This window comes from Heptranchias perlo, chromosome 17 (assembly GCF_035084215.1).
Source record: "Heptranchias perlo isolate sHepPer1 chromosome 17, sHepPer1.hap1, whole genome shotgun sequence".
NCBI classification, from domain to species: domain Eukaryota; kingdom Metazoa; phylum Chordata; class Chondrichthyes; order Hexanchiformes; family Hexanchidae; genus Heptranchias; species Heptranchias perlo.
In genome coordinates, this window is record NC_090341.1 from 52210160 (window position 1) to 52235789 (window position 25630).

At 42.9% G+C, this 25630-nt stretch overlaps 1 protein-coding gene across 2 annotated transcripts in view; it reads left to right on the forward strand.

The window, feature by feature from the left end:
* The window catches only part of rad54l2 (RAD54 like 2), a 145862-nt gene that overhangs the window by 66328 nt on the left and 53904 nt on the right, over positions 1-25630 (forward strand). For both annotated transcript variants that reach the window (XM_067998996.1, XM_067998997.1), the window contains exon 3: positions 22977-23148. In XM_067998996.1, coding sequence (XP_067855097.1) covers positions 22977-23148 — 172 coding nt within the window. The remainder of the gene's footprint in view (positions 1-22976; positions 23149-25630) is intronic.

Here is a 25630-nt window from a genome sequence, read left to right on the forward strand (position 1 = left end):
TAGCGCTTTCCACGACCGTAGGACATCCCAAAGCGGTTTAGAGCCATTGAAGTAGTTGTAATGTAGGAAACGCTGCAGCCAATTGGCACACAGCAAAATCCCACAAACAGCAATGTGATGACCAGATTATTTGTTTTAGTGATTTTGGTTGAGGGATAAATGTTGGCCAGGACACTAGGGAGAACTCACCTGCTCTTAGAAATAGTGCCATGGGATCTTTTACATTCACCCGAGGGCAGATGGGGACTCGGTTTAACGTCTCATCTGAAAGATGGCACCTGTGACAGTGCAGCACTCCCTCAGTACTGCACTGGAGTGTCAGCCTAGTACTGAGGGAATGCTTGGAAGGTACCTGAGTGTAACTCGTGATTTTTTTCCTTCCATACTTTCCCTCGTCACCTTTAGGGGGGGTGCCAAGTAATGACGCAGCTGAAGATATTGTTTATATCTTGGAGTAAGTGTACAGAACCCCTTCCGCTGATTCCATCTATCGATGTAAAAGAAGGATGAGTTAGATGGGCTGAATGGTGGTCCTCATCTGTACTTACCTTTGTGAAAATACTGTCTATAATAGTACACTGGGCTCACTTTTCCTGTGTCCTGCGAGTGGCTGCTGGGAGACAGTACAAAACACAGGGATCCCTCTTGATATATGTACCTTTGTAGTGTTTTAAAATGTAAGCAGTCCAATAGCTGCAGAGCTGGAATATTGAACTTCCAAGCAAGTGAGGTCTGAAGTTAAAATCTAACTATACTATCGCTAACCTTCCATTGCAGATTCTGACATCAAATGCTCCTCACCCTCGCCTCCAATTGGAAGTCATTATGGACTTTCCTCACTTTGAGCCTCCATTATAGAGTCACTGATGCTCCTGACCCTCATTGGAGCATCACTGACTCTCATCTGTGCTTACTTTAATCCACTGTTTCAGAGCTAGTGTTTCTTTATTCCGTTTCTGCTCACCTGACCCAACTTAAGGTCACTAATCCAGACTTGCTTCATCAGACCCTTCATTGGCAAGTCAACTGACATACCGTACTCTCCATCAATAACTTCAATTCCAGGGCTCAATATCAAGCTTTTAGAGCACCATGTGGGACCACAGACTAACAAATCAAGGATGCCTAATCTCAAGAGGAAAAGAAAATCCATACTCTTCTGTGAGTCCCATTAAGGGAGGGAGAAGTGCTCCCCCAGTGGGTGTTAGCAAGTACATTTGGTGTTACTGAACCACACAGGACCGAGAAGCATCCATTTCGATAGCTGGTAGAAAAGATAATGGAATATTTACTCAAAGTTGTAATAGAAAGACATTTGGAGAATGAAAATAATAATAGTCAGCACAGATTTCAGAAGGGAAAGTCATGCTTGGCCAACCTTATTGAATTCCTTGAAGAAGTAACAGTCGAAAAGGGTAATGCAATAGATGTAATATATTTGGATTTTCAAAAGGCCTTTAATAAGGTCCCCATTGTAGACTTATGACTAAGGTCAGAGCATGTGGAGTCAGGGAACAGGTAGCAGAATGGATAGCAGGTTGGCTACATAACAGTAGGGATTAAGGATAACTACTCAGACTGGCAAAAAGTGGGAAGTGGTTTACCACAGGGATCGGTGCTGAGAGCACTGTTGCTCACAATTTACATTAACGATTTGGATTTGGGAATAGGAAGTACAATTTCAAAATTTGCAAACACCAAATTGGGGGGGGGGTGTAGTTAATACAAAATGCATCAAAATGCAAGAGGACATTAATAAACTTGCAGAATGGGCATACAATTAGCAAATGAATTTCAATATAGATAAGTGTGAGGTGGTGCATTTTGGTAGGAAGAATAAGGAAGCCACATATTGCTTGGATAATAAGAGTTTAAACAGGATAGAGGAACAAAGGGATCTAGGCATACAGATTCACAAAGTAGCAACGCAGGTTAATAAGGCCATAAAAAGGCAAATCAAGCACTATGGTTCAATTCCAGAGGGATAGAATTGAAGAGCAAAGAAGTTATGTTAAACTTGTACGGAACCTTGGTTAGACCACACAGAGTATTATACACAGTTCTAGTCTACGTATTATAGAAAGGATGTAGAGGTATTGAAGAAGGTGCAAAAAAAATCACAAGAATTATACCAGAACTGAGATGATATCCTGATCAGGAAAGGCTGAACAGGCTGGGGCTCTTTTCTCTACTCTAGAAAAGAGAAGGCTGAGGGGTGACCTGATAAAGGACTTTAAGATAATGAAAGAGTTTGACAAGTGGAAACATTTTCTCAAATGTCTACCCTGTGGTGGTGGCGGGGGGGGGTGCGGTGGTGTCCAAGACTAGATATCATAAATATAAAATAGTCGCTAATAAATCCAGTAGGGAATTCAGGAGAAACTTCTTTATCCAAAGAGTGGCAAGAATGTGGAACATGCTACCACAAGGAGTAGTTGAGGCAAATAGTATAGATGCATTTAAGGGGAAGCTAGATAAGCACTTGAGGAAGAATAGAAGGGTATCCTCTGGTACATCTCACAACAAACATTTTCAGGCAGAACGGGAATAAAAGAGGGAATTTATTTTACACAGAAACAGGCCGTTCAGCCTAACTGGTCTATACTGGCATTTATGCTCCACACGAGCCTACTCCCACCCCTCTTCATCGAACCTTATCAGCATATCCTTCTACTCCTTTCTCCCTCATGTGTTTATCTAGCTTCCCTTTAAATGCACCTATACTATGTGCCTCAACTACTCCTTGTAGTAGCGAGTTCCACATTCTAACTACTCTCTGGGTAAAGATGTTTCTCCTGAATTCCTTATTGGATTTATGGATGACTTTCTTATATTTATGGCCCCTAGTTTTGGTCTTCCCCACAAGTGGAAATATTTACTCTACGTTTAAAATTATGAAGGAGTTTCACAGGGTAAAGACCATTTTAAAAGTAAGGGCAAAGTGAGCTCAGGGCTGGACCCTGATGGGTTATACGATAGCACAAAATCTGATGACGTCTCCCATTCATTCTCAAACCTGCTGCCAGCAGAAGTATTCAGTTTAGTTGGGCTGGAGTATTGGATTCTCAGACATTTGAGACTTGGAAAAGGACTTATTGTAAATTAAAACTTCAATTGGAATTCCATTTATTTCAGAATGTTATTCAATGTTAAAAGCCTGAAATTTTATTTTTTTAATACAAAAGGAAACATCACCTCATTTCCTGAAGGTGCTGATTTGTTGCTGACAGACCAATTCTATGGACTCCGGCAGCCCCCCAGTTACTCAACTCTGGGAAGCGGTTGGGTCCATCATGGCCAAGCTGATCCTATCCTCACCTGCCATCCATTCAACAACAACTTGAATTTGTATAGCGCCTTTAAGGTAGTAAAACATCCCAAGGCACTTCACAGGAGCTTTATCAGACATAAATTGACACCGAGCCACATAAGGAAATATTAGGACAGCTGACCAAAAGGTTGATCAAAGAGGTAGTTTTTAAGGAGGGTCTTAAAGGAGGCAGTGAGGTTTCGGGACGGAATTCCAGAGTTTAGGGCCTAAACAGCTGAAGGCATGGCCGCCAATGGTGGGGTGAAGGAAATCAGGGATGCACAAGAGGCCAGAATAGGAGGAGTGCAGAGATCTTGAGGGGTTGTATAGCTGTTGGAGGTTACAGAGATAGAGTGTGATGAGGCCATGAAGGGATTTGAACAAGAGGATGAGAATGTTAAATTCAAGGTGGGAACCAATGTAGGTTACAGGATAGCAGTTAGGAGCAGGAACCCTGGCTGATTTTTTTCTCCCCTCCCCCAGCTCAGGCCCACTTCAGCCTATTCTTTACCAAATCTAAGATTTGGATTTTTCTTGCTCCTGCTCTTATTTTGTTAATGTAGTTCAGGCATTTAAAACTGACTCACCTCTCACCTGGAACAACAGAAATGGCATTCCACCTCTGAATTAATTTAGATTTAGGAACTAGTTAGAAGCTGATCTGTACAATAACATATAGTCTAGGTCTAAAATAATCAGCGTTGTGTCTTATTTGCGTACTTACCAAGTGGATGTTTTGAGTTGCAACTAAAAATGAATCCTCCCAAACAGTCAATATTCCTAGAGTAATTATGGAAATCAACTACTATTGGTACTGAAGAAAATGCCTGGGGTTAGCCCCTGCGCACAGTACCACAGCTAATTGGTGTTCTGGCAAACCCCTCCGCTTTGTTTGAGGGAGGTGCAGAGTCGAGGACCGACCAGCGGTAAATAAAATACACCTTCGCTTCTGTGCACTGTTGCTGATCACCAGATGACGTGGGTTTCCGCTTATGATCTCCCCGCGCTGCGGGAGTGGAGGAAGATTGTCTTCCTCGCACAGCCCTCCTGGGGGCAGTGTTGTTGGAGGTCTGGGAATGGTTGTTAGCCTCAGTTGGGTTATATGGTGTGGGAATAAGCATGAGAAATTCATTCGTACTATCGCCCAAAAAAGATTTCTATCATCTCTTAAATTGTTTAGAGAGGAAGCTGTCAGTAATGGAGCAATTGTTTTTTTCTGATGGAAGCAGTTGGTAAATTAATTTCACCAGTGCTGCAGTGGTCATTGTGACTATAAGCTCAGTCTGTAACTAGTAGGAACCAACTGGGAGGAGTTAGTCAGCCTGTGCGTGTGTGTTAATTCGGCAACCTCACACCGGTTCTCAATGATGTGATCAGTACTCACTGTTTAAACAGACAACATACGGATGGGATTAAGATAGTTAAAGTTGAAGTTAGTGCTATCTTTGTGTTGCTGATTTTTAAAAAAATAAGCTAACCAGGAGTTCTGTGTATAAAACGAAGACACCTGAGGCCCTTTAATTGGCTGTTAAAGGGGCATTTTATTAGTGTGTTTGAACTGCTGGGTTTCTGGAACAGTTTCCTTTGAAAGTGCTAAGTTTACAGCCACTATCTTGCCTGTAATGTGTGCTTTTATAATTAAGCTAATTATTTTCAAAATAACTTTTCTTTGTTGTGTTGCTGTCCTTGGTGCCTTTTTACTACAACGGATTCAATGAGAGCTTATCACAGACTTATTCAGTTCGTCTTTAAAACCCCACACCCCCCTCAAAAGATAGACACATCCAGGAGACAGAACAGCCTCAAAGCTGCTCTAAGGATACTAGGATGGGTAAGTTGTAATGTTCGAATACCTTTTTAAGAAGGATGTTAACTGACCTAAAAACAGAACATGTTGGGAACACCCTGCAGGTTGGTTCAGTGTCTGAACCAGACCTACGAACATAAGAAATAGGAGCAGGCGTAGGCCATACGGCCTCTCGTGCCTGCTCTGCCATTCAATAAGATCATGGCTGATTTTTGACCTCAACTCCACTTTCCTGCCGAATCCCCATATCCCTTGATTCCCCTAGAGTCCAAAAATCTATTGATCTCAGTCTTGAATATACTCAACGAATGAACATCCACAGCCCTCTGGGGTAGAGAATTCCAAAGATTCACAATCCTCTGACTGAAGAAATTCCTCCTCATTTCAGTCTTAAATGGCCGACCCCTTATCCTGCGACTATGTCCCCTAGTTCTAGACTCTCCAGCCAGGGGAAAACATCCTCAGCATCTACCCTGTCAAGCCCTCTAAGAATCTTATATGTTTCAATGCGATACCTCTCATTCTGCCAAACTCCAGAGCGTATAGGCCCATTCTACTTAACCTTTCCTCATAGGACAACACTCTCATCCCAGTTGCACTGCCTCTAAGGCAAGTAGATCCTTCCTTAGGTAAGGAGACCAAAACTGTACACAGTGCTCCAGGTGTGATCTCACCTAAGCCCTGTACAATTGTAGCAAGACTTCCTTACTCTTGTACTCCAACCTCCTTGCAATAAAGGCCAACATACCATTTGCTTTCCAATTGCTTGCTGTACCTGCATGTTAACTTTGCGTTTTGTGTACAAGGACACCCAAATACCTCTGAATACCAAGATTTAATAGTTTCTCACCATTTTTTAAAAAATCTGTTTTTCTATTCTTCCTACCAAAGTGAATAACCTCACATTTCCCCACATTATACTCCATCTGCCACCTTGCCCACTCGCCTGTCTATATCCCTTTGCAGACTCTTTGTGTCCGCCTCACAGCTTACTTTCCCACCAAGTTTTGTATTGTCAGCAAACTTGGATGCATTACCCTTGGTCCCTTCATCTAAGTCTTCAATATAGATTGTAAATAGCTGAGGCCCAAACACCGATCCCTGCAGCACCCCACAAGTTACAACCTGCCAACCCAAAAATGACCTGTTTATTCCTACTCTCTGTTTTCTGTCCATTAACCAATCCTCAATCCATGCTAATATATTACCCCCAAACCCATGCGCCCTAACCTTGTGTAACAACCTCTTGTGTGGCACATTATGCCTTTTAAAAATCCAAATATACTACATCCACTGGTAGTATATACTGACACCCCCTTATCTACCCTGCTAGTTACACACTCAAAATAAAAACTATAATAGATTTGTCAAACATGATTTCCCTTTCATAAAACAGTGTTGATTCTGCCTAATCGTATTATGATTTTCTAAGTGCCCTGCTACTATGTCCTCAATAATGGGTTTCAGCATTTTCCTGATGACTGATGTCAGGTTGACTGATGTCAGGCTAACTGACCAGTAGTTCCCTGTTTTCTCTCTCTCCCTCCTTTCTTGAATAGTGGGATTACATTTGTTACCTTTGAATCCACTGGGACTGTTTTAGAATATAGGGAATTTTGGAAGATCAAAACCAATGCATACACTATCTCTGCAGCCACCTCTTTTAAAACCCTAGGATATAGGCCATCAGGTCCAGGGGAGTTGTCAGCTTTTAGTACCATTAATTTTTTCTAATACTCTTTCTTTACTAATCCCAATCACTAAGTTCTTCCCCCTCATTAGCCTCTTGGTTTCCCACTATTTCCAGTATGTTTTTTGTGTCTTCTACTTTGAAGACAGAGAAGAAATATTTGTTTAATGTTTCTGCCATTTCCTTATTCCACGTTATAATTTCTCCTGTCTTTGCCTCTAAGGGACCCATTATTACTTCTGCTAATCTCTTGATCAATGCTTTGTATCTCTAGTTGATCTTCAGTTTTTGTATCTCATAAAGGGTCTACACCTGAAACAGTAAAATCTGTCAGTTGGTGACTGGATCCCACCAATTTCTATATGAACAACAATTTCTATTTAATTTTCAACTTTTTGCAGCTTTTTAAAAATCCCTTTTAATGTTGATACCGGCTTCTTAAACTTCTTTGTTGCAGGTTTGTGCAAAAGTAATTTGAGATTGTCCCATTTTTAATAGTATAAAAGTATGTTTGGGGGGGTGCTGGTTTGAAAGAGAAATACTGAACCATACTTCTGACTGTAACGCCTAAGGAAGTGTCTAGCAGATATTCTCTTGCCCCCTCTCCATTTTAAAAAAAAATTGTTAAACTACTTTCTGTTGCTTGCCATAAATCGTTTTCCAGCTGACCAGAACAGATCAGGGGAGGGGAGCATCCTTCTCGGAGGCCTCTTGCCTGTTGCTGTGTAACTGGCCACCTGGACGTGCTTACACTTCTACATTTCCTGGTCTTTCCTTTTCGGAGATCATTACTGGATAACATCATGAACTAGATAGATTTCTTTCAGAAAGTAACATTTTGGAATACAGACATGACGTGATAAGTGTAGCATGCTTGGGAGGAAGAGGTGACTCTGGACCTGTGGTTCCAAAATCTCTCCACCACTGGGGTTTTTCTTGTGTCATGTCTGGGTCTGTTGTCATCTAATTGAGAGATTGATTGCTATGATTAGTCAACAACTCCATTATCGTTGTAGCATCATGACTTGGAAATATATCACTGCTCCTTCATTGTCGCTGGGTCAAAATCCTGTAATTCCCCACCTAACAGCACTGTGGGTGTTGCCAACGATGCGTGGATCTCGTGAATGAATTTAAAAAAAAAATCATGCAACTACTAGGATGGTAGAAGGTGAACTCGATGGACCTTGGTCTTTTCTTGTCTAGCGATTCCTATGTTCCTATAAGAAATAATGAAATAAAAATAAAATACAAAACAAAGACAAGACTTATAAAATGGTTACAGCACAGAAGGAAATCATTCGGCCCAATGAGCCCGTGCCGGCTCTCTGCAAGAGCAATCCAGCAAGTCCCACTCCCCCGTCCTTTCCCTGTAGCCCTGCAAATTTTTTCCCTTCAAGTACTTATCCAATTCCCTTTGAAAGCCACGATTGAATCTGCCTCCACTACCCTTTTCAGGCAGTGCATTCCAGATCATAACCACTCCCTGCGTTTATATTAAAAAAACGTAAGTTTTCCTCATGTCACCTTTTGGTTCTTTTGCCAGTCACCTTAAATCTGTGTCCTCTGGTTCTCTACCCGTCCGCCAATGGGAACAGTTCCTCTCTACTCTGTCTAGACCCCTCATGATCTTGAACACCTCTATCAAATCTCTTCTCAACCTTCTCTGTTCTAAGGAGAATAATCCCCAGCTTTTCCCGTCTATCCATGTAAGTGAAGTCCCTTATCCCTGGAGCCATTCTAGTAAATCTATTCTGCACCCCCTCTAAGGCCTTCACATCCTTCCTAAAGTGCGGTGCCCGGAATTAGACACAATACTCCAGTTGTGGCCGAACCAGTGTTTTATAAAAGTTCATCATAACCGTCTTGCTTTTGTACTCTGCCTCTGTTTATAAAGCCCAGGATCCCATATGCTTGTTTGACTGCTTTCTCAACCTGTCCTGCCACCTTCAGTGACCTGTGCACATATACCCCCAGGTCTCTCTCTTCCTGCACCCCCTTTAGAATTGTACCCTTCAATTTATATTGCCCCTTCTCGTTCCTCCTACCAAAATGTATCACTTTACACTTCTCTGCGTTAAATTTCATCAGCCATGTGTCCGCTCATTACACCAGCCTGTCTATGTCCTCTTGAATTCTATCGCTATCCTCCTCACTGTTCACTCCACTTCCAAGCTTGTTGTCATTTGCAAATTTTGAAATTGTGCCCTGTACACTCAAGTCCAAGTCATTAATATATATCAAGAAAAGCAATGGTCCTAGTACCGACCCCTGAGGAACACCACTGTACACCTCCCTCCAGTCCGGAAAATAACCGTTCACCACTACTCTGTTTCCTGTCACTTAGCCAATTTTGTATCCCTGCTGCCACTCTCCCCTTTATTCCATGGGTTTCAACTTTGCGGACAAGCCTATTCTGTGGCACTTTATCAAACGCCTTTTGGAAGTCCATGTACACCACGTCAACTGCATTGCCCTCATCAAAAAACTCAGTCAAGTTAGTTAAACATTATTTGCCTTTAATAAATCCATGCTTGATTTCCTTAATTACTCCATACTTATCCAGGTGACTGTTAATTTTGTCCTGGATTATCGTTTCTAAAAGCTTCCTCACCACCGAGGTTAAACTGACTGGCCTGTAGTTGCTTCTCCTTACACCCTTTTTTGAACAAGGGTGTGACATTTGCAATTATGCAGTCCTCTGGCACCAGCCCTGTATCTAAGGATGTTTGGAAGATTACCACAACAACCTAGGATGCATCCCATCCAGACTGGGTGACTTACCTACTTTAAGTACAGCCAGCCTTTCTAGTACCACCTCTTTATCAATTTTTAGCCCATCCAGTATCTCAACTACCTCCTCTTACTGTGACTTTGGCAGCATCTTCTTCCTTGGTAAAGACAGATGCAAAGTACTCATTTAGTACCTCAGCCGTGGCCTCTGCTTCTATGCGTAGGTCTCCTTTTTGGTCCCTAATCGGGGATTCGAAGCAATTCAAGCCCTAGTTAATTAGAGATGGTGTATGAGAACTCAAGCAGGTAGGGTGTTTGATTGGAAAAATATTTTTAATGGGGGAGGAGAACTGCTAGAACAGGTCTTGAGCTATAAATTAAAATCCAGATATGTATTGATTCTAGATTTACATAAGATCCTGGGATTCATTACTAATTGCATTTATATAGCACCTTTTGATGTGGAAAAACAACCCAAGGCACTTTGCAAAGGAATCAGACATAAATGTACACCCAAATGGCAAAGGAGATATTAGGAGGGTTCACCAAAAGCTTGGTCAAAGAGGTGGGTTTTAAGGAGGGCCTTAAAGGAGGCGAGGGAGGTGGAGAAGCAGAGTGGTTTAGGGAGATGATTTCCAAAGCATGTGGCCTAGATGGCTGAAAGCACAGTCGCCAATGGTGGTGGTGGTGGTGTTGGGGGGGGGGGGCTGCACAAGAGGCCGGAGTCAGAGGAGCGGATCATTTGTTTTGGGGGGGTGGGTAGGGGTAGGGTGAGAGAGAGATTATAAAGCTGAAGGAGGTTACACAGATAGGGAGGGGCAAAGCCATAAATGGATTTAAACACGAGGATGGGAATTTTAAATTTGTGGTATTGGGGGATTTAGAACTAATGTAGGTCAGCACGATAGGGTTGATAGATCAGCAGGACTTGGTGCAGGGTAAAATGCAGGCAGCAGAGTTTTGGATGAGCTGAAGTTTACGGAGGATGGAGAATGGGAGGTCGGCCAGGAGAGCTTCGGAATAGTCGCGACTGGAGGTAACTTGTGCATGGATGGGGGTTTAGCAACAGATGTTATTGAGGTGGAAGCAGGTGATCTTTGTGATGGCGGGTCGGAAACTCATCTCGAGGTCAAATAGTACTCCTAGACTGCGAACAGTCTGGTTCAGCCTGAGACAGAGGATGCATTTTAAAACGGGGTGGGAAGGCAAATTGGAGAGGTGGCAGATGCAGCGAGTGTGGAAATGAAGCATTTTACTGAAACTGGAGGCAAGAGTTAAACATGAAGTGACCACTTAGAGGAAAAGTTCTTGCTGAAAGTCTTGATCTTGTGATTCTTCCCACGCAGTGACAATACAGTAAGATGTGATTTTCGGAGATGACCACAGTAAACACTGCTTTCTATGTCATTAACTGTCAACGGACCTGTATGTGTTTGTAATACTTTGAAATGTGAGAATCAGTACATAATGTACTTGATAATAGAAAGACATTGGATGTCATTAGAAGCTGCCATTCTGAGAGTTTCATGATCATCTAAAAAGAAATTAACTGGCCATTTGCCTCACTATGGGATCTTTCTATTTTCAAAATGACTGCCATGTATGTCTGTATAAAAGACCTTGTCACACTTCAAAGTAATTTATTGTGTGCAAAGTGCTTTGGGACGTTTCTGAGGAACTTGAAGCACCAATTGTCTTTGTGATTTCCAATGAAAGTGGGGAAATGAAGTGTTGGTGTGGTGTACCTGAAGGTGAGAGAGTGCCTGCTTGTCCTCCTGCTGCCCAAGAGGCAGTTGCCTTCTAGTGTTTTATTTTAGCTGCTTAAATTTTCAAACCTTTTGTCTGAAGTCCCACAACTGTCTATATTGAGACTCCACTGTAAATGAGTGAATCCTGGCACGTGCTACTTATCTCAATTTCGCAGATGCCACACTCTGTCTGATGGATCATACAAGGGCTTGTTTGGTCCAGGAATTTTCTCTTTCTAAAAGCGCTGTCTCCTGCTGGGCTACAGCAGCCCTGTTGGTACCTCACAATGACCATTCTTCATGTGTGAACCTAAGTGGTGATTGTTGGCAGCGTTAGGAGGCACATCATGGTCGAGCCGACTTCTGTCCTATCTGAACTTTTTACATAACACTTTTCAGCGGGGATCATAGAATCATAGAAGTTACAACATGGAAACAGGCCCTTCGGCCCAACATGTCCATGTCGCCCAGTTTATACCACTAAGCTAGTCCCAATTGCCTGCACTTGGACCATATCCCTCTATACCCATCTTACCCATGTAACTGTCCAAATGCTTTTTAAAAGACAAAATTGTACCCACCTCGACTACTGCCTCTGGCAGCTCGTTCCAGACACTCACCACCCTTTGAGTGAAAGAATTGCCCCTCTGGACCCTTTTGTATCTCTCCCCTCTCACCTTAAATCTATGCCCCCTCGTTATAGACTCCCCTACCTTTGGGAAAAGATTTTGACTATCTACCTTATCTATGCCCCTCATTATTTTATAGACTTTATAAGATCACCCCTAAACCTCCTACTCTCCAGGGAAAAAAGTCCCATTCTATCTAACCTCTCCCTATAAGTCAAACCATCAAGTCCCGGTAGCATCCTAGTAAATCTTTTCTGCACTCTTTCTAGTTTAATAATATCCTTTCTATAATAGGGTGACCAGAACTGTACACAGTATTCCAAGTGTGGCCTTACTAATGTCTTGTACAACTTCAACAAGACATCCCAACTCCTGTATTCAATGTTCTGACCAATGAAACCAAGCATGCCGAATGCCTTCTTCACCACCCTATCCACCTGTGACTCCACTTTCAAGGAGCTATGAACCTGTACTCCTAGATCTCTTTGTTCCATAACTCTCCCCAACGCCCTGCCATTAACGGAGTAGGTCCTGGCCCGATTCGATCTACCAAAATGCATCACCTCACATTTATCTAAATTAAACTCCATCTGCCATTCATCGGCCCACTGGCCCAATTTATCAAGATCCCGTTGCAATCCTAGATAACCTTCTTCACTGTCCACAATGCCACCAATCTTGGTGTCATCTGCAAACTTACTAACCATGCCTCCTAAATTCTCATCCAAATCATTAATATAAATAACAAATGACAGCGGACTCAGCACCGATCCCTGAGGCACACCGCTGGACACAGGCCTCCAGTTTGAAAAACAACCCTCTACAACCACCCTCTGTCTTCTGTCGTCAAGCCAATTTTGTATCCAATTGGCTACCTCACCTTGGATCCCGTGAGATTTAACCTTATGTAACAACCTACCATGCGGTACCTTGTCAAAGGCTTTGCTGAAGTCCATGTAGACCACGTCTACTGCACAGCCCTCATCTATCTTCTTGGTTACCCCTTCAAAAAACTCAATCGAATTCGTGAGACATGATTTTCCTCTCACAAAACCATGCTGACTGTTCCTAATCAGTCCCTGCCTCTCCAAATGCCTGTAGATCCTGTCCCTCAGAATACCCTCTAACAACTTACCCACTACAGATGTCAGGCTCACCGGTCTGTAGTTCCCAGGCTTTTCCCTGCAGCCCTTCTTAAACAAAGGCACAACATTTGCTACCCTCCAATCTTCAGGCACCTCACCTGTCGCTGTCGATGATTCAAATATCTCTGCTAGGGGACCCGCAATTTCCTCCCTAACCTCCCATAACGTCCTGGGATACATTTCATCAGGTCCCGGAGATTTATCTACCTTGATGTGCGTTAAGACTTCCAGCACCTCCCTCTCTGTAATATGTACACTCCTCAAGACATCACTATTTATTTCCCCAAGTTCCCTAACATCCATGCCTTTCTCAATCGTAAATACCGATGTGAAATATTCATTCAGTATCTCACCCATCTCTTGTGGTTCCGCACATAGATGACCTTGTTGATCCTTAAAGAGGCCCTACTCTCTCTCTAGTTACTCTTTTGCCCTTTATGTATTTGTAGAAGCTCTTTGGATTCTCCTTTGCCTTATCTGCCAAAGCAATCTCATGTCCCCTTTTTGCCCTCCTGATTTCTCTCTTAACTCTACTCCGGCAATCTCTATACTCTTCAAGGGATCCACTTGATCCCAGCTGTCTATGCATGTCATATGCCTCCTTCTTCTTTTTGACTCGGGCCTCAATCTCCCGAGTCATCCAAGGTTCCCTACTTCTACCAGCCTTGCCCTTCACTTTATAAGGAATGTGCTTACCCTGAACCCTGGTTAACACACTTTTGAAAGCCTCCCACTTACCAGACGTCCCTTTGCCTGCCAACAGACTCTCCCAATCAACTTCTGAAAGTTCCTATCTAATACCATCAAAATTGGCCTTTCCCCAATCATTGGATAGCAATCAGGAGCAGGCTCCCTGGCTGACTTTTTTTCCCACTTGCCCAGCCAAAGGGTGCGCAAGCTCTAGTGAGGCTGATACAGTTGATGTTTTAAAGAGAATTCTCTCAATATTTTGAAAGAGGGGAAAGTACGGTAGTTTGCTTACAGTGAAATCGGCAGCAGTGCATTGATCGGCTAAGAACAGTAATTGCATTCTGCCAGTTTCTGCATAAAGACTCTACCCACTGCTGATGTGACTGACCTGTCATTCTGTGGGAATTCCCATGGCTAGTCTGTGTTGTGCTGTCTGATTTACCTTTTGACTTTTGGCTCCGGTTAAAATCTGCCAAGCTAGGTTGCACTTGAATGCCCTGATGCAATTGTTCATTCATTCCTTCCCTGCTATCTCCTCACTTCCACCCCTAGCATGGTGGAGTGCCTCTGCGTAGAGTATTTTTCACTAGTTTTCACATTGTTTCCTCTCAGTCACTTCTTTTACCCTGGCATGGATGTATTTGTAAAATTGTACTTTGTTTTATAGCTATTTTATTTTTGGTAATAACAGCAACACCTGAGAAACGTAACTCGCTGTGAGGTCACCCACAGCTATTGCAATGCCCTATTTCAATAAAGCCAGCATAGACTGCATAATGCGGATCTTATCCGTGGGATGGTTGCTTTTCATCAGATTCCTTGTTGGGAGTCTGTTTGTAAACCTGACCATACCCTCTCTTCCCCCCCCCCCCCCTCCCCCACCCTGTTGGATTGATGAGGTGGTGCTGGGAGAGTGGGAATGGATCCACTGCACCTACAGTATTTTTATCTTCAGTTTTCTCTCCTCCCAAAGGGGCATAACTCTTCTGTTACTTCACCCAGCGAGTATCATTGTGCTATTTGATCATTTCGAGCATCTGTTCGTACCCTTAACCAACCCTCACGTACGCACACTCCCAACTCGGTCATTGAATAACAATCGGGAGCAGAAACCTTGGCTTTTTTTTTAACCCCCTTCCCAAGCTGAGGGATGTTGTAGTGTTGCTTCTTTTGGCCCAGCCGAGATCAGTTAGCTCAGCACAGATTATGGATCAAACTTGGGGCCTTCCAGATCTGTGTGGCCTTCTGGGGCCATTCCATCACTCGTGGGGCAGAATGCAATTACTGATGAAGAAGAAAGAACTTGCATTTATATAGCACCTTTCACGACCTCAGGGCATCCCAAAGTGCTTTACAGCCAATGAAGTACTTTTGAAGTGCTGTCACTGTTGTAATGTAGGAAATGCGCACAGCAAGGTCCCACAAAGAGAAATGTGATAACGACCAGATTTTTTAAAAGTGATGTTGGTGAGGGATAAATATCGGCCAGGACACCGGGGGAGAACTCCCTTGCTCTTCTTTTCAAATAGTGCCATGGGATATTTTACGTCCACCTGAGAGGGCAGATTGGGCCTCTGGTTAACGTCTCACCCGAAAGACGACACCTCCAACAGTACAGCACTTCCTCAGTCCTGCACTGGAGTGTCGGCCTGGATTTTGTGCTCAAGTCCCTGGAGTGGGACTTGAACCCATAACCTTCTGACTCAGAAGCAAGAGTGCTACCCACTGAGCCATGGCTGAATGTAGATAGGGTGCAGGGACACTAAACAATTGCTTTTGGTGCTGCTGTCTGTTCCTTTCCCCTCACCTTGTTTTGTGCCTGTAGGTAGCACTGTTCTTCATTGATACGGGAAATGATTTCATTGTATAACTGGCCGAATGCACCTGGTTGTGTGGCAAAAGTTGGAAGAGCCTGAGGGAGCTTGTTTGCCAATGATGTGGAGTTAAAACTGGGGTCACATAAGCTGTAAATGATGCAATATCATCCATCTGAGTGCATTGTTCTAGTTTAGGCAGGAGCAACACCAACCCCAGAAGGCCACACAGATCTGGAAGGCCCCAAGTTTGATCCATAATCTGTGCTGAGCTAACTGTTCTTGAGGCAGAAGAGAGGGAGCTTTAGTCTGCATCTAGTTTTGCTGTTCCTGACCAGGAGAATTTGGGACTGGGTGTTTGAAATAAAAAGTGAAACATCCCTCACCTTGAGCATAAAGCTATGCTAAATGTAAATGATTTTTGTCTGTGATTTCCTTCCCCCAAGCCACAATTTGTAATGCCATTCCTGTCTCTCCCTTGCCCTTTGCCTGGGGCAGTTCATTCACTCCCTCGAGCATTAAGAAAATGCATATTATTCTGTTTGGAATTGTCTGCCATCATTTTTAATTTTTCACTTGCAAGCTTCCTGTATGGATTGATATATGGATGAGGTGGTATAATCGTTGTATGTGTGTCAATCAATTGACATTGAAAGGAAACTCGCGTTTCTATCTCCTTTTTAAATACAGGCTTCAATGCATTGAAATCTATTCTTGACTCTCAGCGTCCTCTTCCTCTTAGAGTCTGCAGTCTTTTAAAACCCAAACTTGGCATCACCTAACCAATACTTCTGGATTTTTTTTGTCTCTGTGTTCTCCACCCCCGCGCCCCCCCACCCCCGCTGTGACTGAGATATAAACTCCTGACTCATAGCAGCACTTAGTATGAGCATGACATGCCGTGATGCATGATCATGCATACGTGGGCACAGTGGAAGCTTATAACAGAGTGAAATGGGCAGTAGTCACTATCCCATCAGTAAAATTCCTTTTTAATTGAAAGGAGTGATCAAGTTGTCAAGAGTCAGAACATTGTGATAGGATGCACTTACAATCCATCCATAGTGAGTGTCTGATATTCAGCATTACTGCAACATTTTTGAATGAAGTGAAGGGTAATTAAGATGACAGTTTGATGTTGGCATTTATATGCTTCCCTGCTGAGCACTAAATTCCATTTTGCTTCACCGTAACCCCTTGACTGTCACAGGATTGCATGCTTATATATTGAGGTTGGTGGGGTGCAAGTGCAACCATTTCCTGATCCACATGGCTTCTGGCAGCCTATTTGTCCGCTTGGCTATTGAGGCATCAGGCCAGGCAGACAAAGGGATCAGAACAAATGGGAATGTTTACCCCGAGTATTTCTCTAAACATTTTAAACACCGGTTGACGACAGCCTTGGCTTCAGTCATTCGATATTTATTCTATTGACTCTGTAGCACCCCAGAACCACAGAAAACTTAAGATTTGAGTTTCTGAAAGGGAGGACTGCAGACTCTGTGCTTACTTCATTCTTCCAGGGGAAGGAGCTGAGCAGACACCAGTGCGTTCTCTTCCACCCCTCCCCCAACCTTACCCTTTGGGGAAATCGATGTCAGCCATCGTGGGCTGCTTTCGTGTTCTCCTAGCAACTGGATAAAAATTGCATTGGTCATTGGCAAAGACCTGGAAAATTTTTTTTTAACATTGTTGAAATAGTTAAGATTTAAAATGCAGGCTAGTCCTTCATAAGTACAAAATGGTGGACTGGAGACATTTCACCTATGTAATCCAGGTAGGGTTGTTAATCACAAATGAGCTAATAAAGGATTCCCTTTGGGTAGGCCCCATGGTAAAAATGTTCATGGATGTAGCCATCATGAGACTAATATGTAATTTCAGGTTATAGCCCTTTTGAAAGGTGGGAGATTGTAGGGAAGAGAATAGATTTGTTAGCCATTGTTTACCAAGATATGAAGACATAACACTTTTGTAAAGCTATTTCTTTGAAGAAGTCAAACAATCAAAGGATGTACATGTCCCATTTCTGGCTATCCATATTCGGAGTGACTATTGCCACCAACTAGAGCATGCGCACTCGGGCCCTGGCCGCGCATTCGTAGCCTGACGTGTTGGGCCACACATGTGCATTAAAGGTCACCAACTGCCCTTGCTGCCCGTTCACTCAAAGCGCGCTCTGCAGCAGACTGGATCAAATTACAAATTCCAGACTTAGGGTTGGGTGGGTACTCTCCTCCCACATCCTGTCGGTGGCAATACCGAATGTGCTACGGTCACCACAGCGGTGGCAATAGATGCAGCCGTGGATGCTGGGTCAATTTAAAATTTAAGAGTGAGATCAACTTTTTTTTAGGTAAAAGTATCAAGAGATATGGATCAAAGGCAGGTAAATCGAGTTGAGGTACAGAGCAGCCATGATCTAATTGAATGGCGAAACAGGCTTGAGGGGCTGAGTGGCCTCCTCCTGTTCCTATGAGCATTCTTTAGAAGGTATGGGAGTTTGATGTGATCAGAATCGGATGTTCTTTGCTGATTTATTTTATACCTTTCTTGATCTGATGAGATCTTTGCAGCTAAGGTTTTGCATCTGGACATCTGCAAATAATCATCCATTTAGACTATGGTACTGTAATGGGATAGTCACTCTTTGTTTTTTTTTAAAGTGATTGATATCCAAAATAATTCAGGCAAGTGACTGAGCTGTGAACCCATTGTGAGTTATTTTGTAGTTTTCATCAGTTACTGCTTGGATATTTGTCCTTGAGTTTTTAAAAAAATCTTGCTTTCAGGACTTCTCTCAAACATCTCAGTGACCAAATTTGCCATGTATTCTGCTACTGAGTTGTGCAAACCAGGGAGGACCCACGTTCCAACCCTGGTCTGAGCTGATCTCAGCTGGGGTGGTAGTTGGAGTACTGCAGTTGGCCCCAAAGACTCAGGGATAGAAGGGGTAAAATAGGTCTGGGTCTCACTCCTGATTACTACCTGGTGATCCTGCGGAGTCTCTGGATGTTGAGTCAGGACGTAATCAGGCTTTGCCACGATGCTGCTCGTGGTTGAATAGCCTGGCAGTATTCTTGTCTAGCTTTTGTGCTTGTTTAATGTCTGCTCTCGTGAGGTACAGCAATGTTACTGATGGGTACCGGAAGCAACAAGATAAACAATAACAACTTGCATTTATATAGCGTCTTTTAATATAGTAAAATGTCCCAAGGCGCTAAATCCATCAGAGAATTTAAAGATGAGGTAGAGGTTTCCTCTACCACCAGTTCTGCGATGGCACTAGCTCGAAGGGGGTAGAAAATCCCACGGGGACCCATTGTACTGGATCTCCATTCATTTTTGCACTCAGTGTATCTTCCAGCATTACGTCCACCCACATGAGCCAAGCATTTTTAAATGAGGCAGTAATGATAGTGACGGAAAATGTGACCTGAGACATCACACTATTTCCTCAGCGGTGCTGAACATTAGGAATATGCCTAACATGTGCAAGAATTTAAATAGCCACAGCAGTCACTTAAATTGGCAAAGAGATGATCAATCCCACTCTCTTTTCCCCATCCTAACTTCTGGCTGTCAGCAAGCTCTGAAGTGCAAATGCTAATATTGCCAGGATGCTACCAAAATTATTGGATTCATCTGACCCTGGGAAATTCGTGGTCAGCAGTATCTGCCATGGGTGGGTTGAAATCCCATCCCTCCGCACCCTCCCTTACCCTTGTGAACATGAGGAAAATCTGTCCGAGAAATCAGTTTCAGTCGAATTGCAAAAATTAAAGCTCCATGTTAAACAGGGACCTTGTAATGTGTACACTTTTTTTATATAATTGTTAAATATATAAACAGAACTGGGGTGTAAAACTTTGTAGTGACCACTAATTGTAGGTATGCAAACAGAAGAGGGTCTTTATGCAAAGTTGCATTGACCTGGAATTTGATAGGATATGAGCCTGATGCTCACCCTTGCTGGCCTTATACTTCAAACACTAATGCTTCAAATTTACTGGAACTTTTCTCTCTAGGCTGGCACTACTTTCTTCGCAACTGCTTCATTATCTTACTAATTTCAACAAAAAAAAGACTAGATTAAATCAATTGGAAGCAATAAAACAGTAAGGATTGAAAATAGTGTAGATACACATGCAAAATCTCCCTTTCCCCTTGGATGCTTTAGGGAAGGAGAGAATAAATACCAGTTCGATTAGGGAAAGGAAAATAGAAATAGCTGTGCTATAGTTTAAGGCCATTTCTTCTTCTGTTCTGTACTTCTACATATGTTCATGTTTTATTGGATTGTATTTCTTATCACTGAAGCCAAAATGATTCAATGATGTTGGATAGGTGACATCTTGGAACAAAGAAGCTGTAAAGAAATTTTGCAGCAGCACAAGGAAGACTTGTAGCACTCATTTATCCCAGATTTTACATTGCCTAACATTTACATAAAATAGTGGTATTCCAGTTTGCCTGGAGGTCATTTATGGCCCAACTTCTCTTTACCTGCAGCCTTTTACAGATATGTCTCTGGGCCTCCATCCAGCTGTGAATTATTGTCAGCACTGGCAACATTATGGGAAGCATCCTAGTCAAGTCCGATCCAATCCTTGCCTGATATCACCACACTTGCGCTTCCCACGAGATTCATTTGATAGCAATTAAGATAATCTTCCGCCCTGTTCCATCTCTTCATTTTGCTGTTCAATGAGAGAAAGTTAGGGACTGTTACAAGAAAGGGCTATAATGGAAGACTGCGCCCAGCGGCTGAGAGTTTATGTAATGGGTAGCTGAGCCATGCAGTCCCAAGTTTGAATCCTGGCCTGGGCTGAACTAGCTGATATCAACAGGGTGGTTGTAGAATCACTACAATTGGCCTCCGCGCCCTTTCGCAATGCAGGAGGGAGGGAGGGAAGAAGGAAGGAAGACGAGATGAACAGGTGCTGTTCCCACTTCTGATCGCTATCTTGCCTGAAGAGTTTATGTTTGTGCATGTCAGGTGAGAAGAGAATTGGACTTGGCTGTGATATCGTCCGTGGCTTGTTGGACACCACATCTGGGCTGGCACATGAAACGTGGCTACTTGGGTGTAGTACCGGTGAGCATGAATCATAGAATCATAGAAAATTTACGACACAGAAGGAGGCCATTCAGCCCATCATGTCCGTGCCGGCTGAGAACCATGCCGGCTGAGAAACGCGCCACCCAGCCAAATCCCACTTTCCCGCATTTGGTCTGTAGCCCTGCAGGCCACGGCTCTTCAGGTGCACATCCAGGTATTTTTTAATGAGTTGAGGGCCATGGAACCATCTCCAATAAGGAGTCAACACTTTTAGGAAGAGTCATTTGGCAGAAAAAGACACAAAATATAGGATCTTTCAGGTGGAACTTTTAGTTCAATAGATTTCTTCTTCCTGTGGGGAACTAGCTGATCTCTACTTGGCAATGGCCCACAGTGGGATCATTGAAATCAAGAACCTCACTGCATGGGAATCCCAAATGGAGATCCGCACACTGTGCTGTGAAATGTTGAGGCGTTCCTGGGAGTGGCCCACCAACAAGACAAGATTCTTACTATTGGCAAAGGGTTAGTGAGTCATACTGGTTTAAGCAGTAAAATGCAATAATAGACACTCGGAAATGCAGCACTGCAGGCTCAGTGCTAATGCTTTGCAATGTCTGTGATGCACATCGTGACAGAAATGAAGATGCATCCTAAGATTTCTAAGTTGTAACTGGGATTTTTGAAAAATGATGTCATGGCTAAATCTTGAGACCTTGTGCAGTTTCGGATGGAGACCTCTCCATTTGTGTTACATTTTATGGCACGTGATAGCTTGTTAATGTACAATGTTTCACAAAGAAGGGTGGCCAGCTGAGGTGTAAAATTCCGAAGGACTATCAGACAGCCAGGGGAGTTGTCTTTAATTTCCTGGGGTAATAGAACTAATTATTGATTAGTTTGGGTTTTCTTCAGGCACTTGATTATTGTGACAAATCTGCTTTGCTTTGAGGTGTTAGAGCTGCCTGAACTAGGTATAAATACTGCAGATCTTTTGCTGTATTTTTGGTCCACATAGCTGAACCAGGGTCATGTCATGGCTGCAAGGCGGTACACCACAGAGTTGAAGTGTTTGTGTTGGTGTTAATCCAAGATACAGTTAAAGGGTTTAGTTGCAATTTTAGAATCTTGTCTTAGATGTTCTCTTCGGTGCAGCAGTCATTCCTGTAAGTGCTCTGAGCATTTTATGTTTAGCCATGTGTCTGTGCTGACCAATATCTAACCATACAACAGTGTAACAAATGTACCCCATTTGTGATCGTGTGACCTGTGGCTTTTGTATGTGTACTTCACTCTTATTGACCGTGGATCAAGAAAACACTTGGTAAGGTGAAGCTAGATACAAACCATTATGCTGTTTTATTTCACAGCTTGTGTCCATACAGAGCAACGTTATTATCAGACTCACTTAGCTCAATCAGTATAACTTGTCTTTGTGTGATAAAATAATGAAAACACCACAATTCCCCACATCAGAATAACTCCTAACTAACCTCCTGCAATTTTCTTCTGTGTCTGACCAAAGCTCACCCTTGACTCTTTTTTTTTAAAAGGAAAAACCTGACTACCTTTTGCAACCTTTGCTGGACCTGGCTGCCTATGTTCCTGCCTTTTTTTATTTCCCTCATTTCACAGCCAAAAAGGCACACCTGCCAAGTGCCCGGGACCAGAGACTTCCCAACATGTTGGGTGTAAGGTGTTTATCAAATGTTAAGACAAGCTAACAAGTTGCTTATTGTTTACTATCTTTGGGGGAAACCACTCCTATTAGCATAATAACTACCTTTCATCTAGGTGCTTTTTTCCCTAAACTTGTGTGAATACACTTTACTTTGAAAATCCAACATTTAAAAATGTCTTTCCCGCCCCCGCCCCCCCCCCCCTCAAAATCCTTTGTGGAAACCGGTCAAAAAGTCCGAAAATGTGACAGGCTCTTAAGAATTCCAAAACATTTTGTTATTTAAGTTTCAGAAAACAGTTTAACTGTCTATGAACATTAAGTACTGTATATTTCTCATTCTGTTGCTTTTTATCTTCATCTGTATAAATCTACATCTTACAATAAAACCAATTTCACCTGAAATATATGGCTGGCCAACATGGTGCTATTTTGCTTAGCAGAGTGATCAGAAGAGTGCGGTGGACATCCTGTACATCTGTTCAGTGTATAACTCAAGTAAACGGTAATTATTACTGGTGCCCGCACACAAGGTCTATGAGTATTTACAAGTTTCGGATGGTAGCAGATTCGAGCCTGCCCCTGAAAGTTTGTTGCTGCAAGCACGAATGAAGTGTTGGGAGAGAGTCCAAACTAATAGTTTCAACTTCTGTTGCCTTCTTTCTTTCAGATGATTCTGAGCCCACCCCCGTCAGTTCTGAGCATTCTCCACAGCCCGATGCCAGGGGATGGAAATGTTCCACTTCAACTACCTCATCACAGAATGAAAAGAAACAGGCTCGCTCAGAGAATGGCAAGAAGAGAAGGTCAACAAAGCCTGTCCAGATGAGGAGAAACATCCGGTACAGCGAGTTCTGCCTCCTTAATCTATGATAAGTTCTAGGAAAGCGTAGGGAATAATTTTGCATTTCATACAGAGACACTGGTGCAGAGCTCTGTTCTGCGTGACCACAGAGCTATGTGAAGCCAGCTGCACAATCTGATATGATTGGCTTGTTCTGCTCTAAAACAGACACTGGTGTCAAACGAGGGTTGTTTGGCCTGTGGAAAGGGCCAATTCAGAAGACCATAAGCAGCTTGATAATGAAGCATATTCAGTGCCCAGACATCAGTATTCAGCTATTCATTTTGAAGGTTTCTTGTGAAATGCACTGAATATAGAGCACTGTCCAAGAAGATTTTCAACAGAATAAGGAATACATTAATTAAAGCACTGGAGGAAGCTTTAATCTGAATTTAACATATTGATGTTAAATGAAAAGTGTTTTATTCCCCAGTGTTAACCTTGCCTCCATAAGCGCACACACAAACAAAAGATTGTAGCAAGATTGCAGTGGACTGTCATCAGTATTGGTAACAGTCTGGTCTGTTTTTTCACCCCCCTTCCTCAAGTCCAGGGTATTGAAGCCAATTCTAACACTCCTCCCATTGCCCCAGATGAGATCGGCTAACACAACACAGACCAGAGTTCAAACCTGTGACATTCCTGGTCAATATGACTAGGTTACTCACTGCTTTAACCAACTGAGGCACCAAGGAAGTCAGTTGACTTTGCTTTACAATCCAATGAGTATGTGAATCAGTTTAGACACTAGGAACATGAAGCAAGTTGCCCTCTAATGGTTGAGTCGATAAAGCACTCTTGTATAATCCAATACTTCATTCTTTCTCAGCAAATAGCTATTAACGCTCTTGTGGAAACGTAGTCACACAGCAGCAGTGTCGTGTGCAGTGCCATTTGGAGCCATTTCATTACAGAAACTATCACTTGAAAGTTAATGCAAGGCTGTAACCATAAGGTTCAGGTGACTTTATATATATATATATATATATATATATATATATATATATATATATATCAGATGTGAGCCTGCATGGTGAGTACTGGCAGAATATTTGGTCATAGGGCTGAATCACATTCTCACCAATATTCCCACCTGCGTGCACTTTAGTCACTGGATAGAGACAAAAGGCAGGAACTCTGGCTGATTTATTCTTTGTTTCCTCACCCGCCTCCTGAGGCCCGTTGTAGTGCCCTGCTTACGGCCCCCAAAATCAACTTGTTCAGCACAGACGGGGTTGTTGTGCTTTTTGACATCTGAACCCTCGATTAGAGTCAAATCTGTAACTTACTCCCAGGTATCCATTCTGTCCATGATGTGTGCAAGACAACTGCTGTATGCTGGTCTGAAACATTCAAATTAAACATCTCACTCCCTAGGAGGCTGTCGAAAGAGGCAGCATGTGCAAGAGCCATACAGGCCTCAGATTTGCTGATCTCCGTCGTGGTAGCAGTAGGGATCCCACAGTTGGCCTCAGCTGCCCATATGTGAATTAGGTAGTGGAGAGCAACATGCATGGAACTATATCCCACCAAGAGATGGAAAGTTTACGAGAGGATGGGAAGGCGAGGAAAATTAGTGAGGAAAAGTTAACTTCAGGAGTCTTGAGTTAAGGGCAGGAAGAGCATCCAGGGTTCCCTCTGCAGATAATTATCCAATTACCACTGTTGGAAAGTGCACTGTGCAGATGTCGGGTGAGGGTGGGATCAGGCATGGCTGTAATTCCACCGCCCCACACACACACATTCTTTTCGCAACTGAATAACCTGCTGGCACCAACCAGGCTTCTTCATGAAGAATTACAATTTGAACATGGTACCAGCAGGTCTCTGGTGCCCCTGAATCCGAAGTCCAAGGGAGTGCAGATGTTTGAGGGGAAGGGACGTAATTTACTTTTCAGTTTGAGTCGTGTGCTGCATTCACAGCGTAACGTAATCCAAACAAACTTGCTTCCAACAGTCATCTTTCAAGTGTTACAAGTTCCATTGGATCGTAGCAGGCAAATGGTTCTATATTTAAAAAGGGAGCCAAATCTGACTTGGGCAGCTACAGCCCCATTTGCCTAATATCAACAATAGATGAAATAGTGGAAAGTATTTCCAAGGGATAGGATGGAGATCAGTGCAGTAATAAACTAATAAGAAATGGGCAGTGTGCATTTAAAGGGGGAAGATCCTGCTTTTTAAGGACATGACTGATGGAGTAAAATAGTGGAACTCCCTATGATTTTTATTGGACTAATGAAAACTTTTGACACAGATTCAAATGGAAGGCTAATAATTAAAAGCCACAGGATTAAAACGGGACTGAATAAAAAGTCAGTTTTAAAAAAAATATATATAGGAAACTTAATAATCATTAGGTGTGTTGTCAGATGTGGGAGGGGGCAAGAGAGGTGTTGAATGCAGGGGTCAGGGTTTGGACCCTTTTTTAATCTACGTCAAAAGTTCTGGATTTCCAAACTTAATGTAAGCTTAACCCA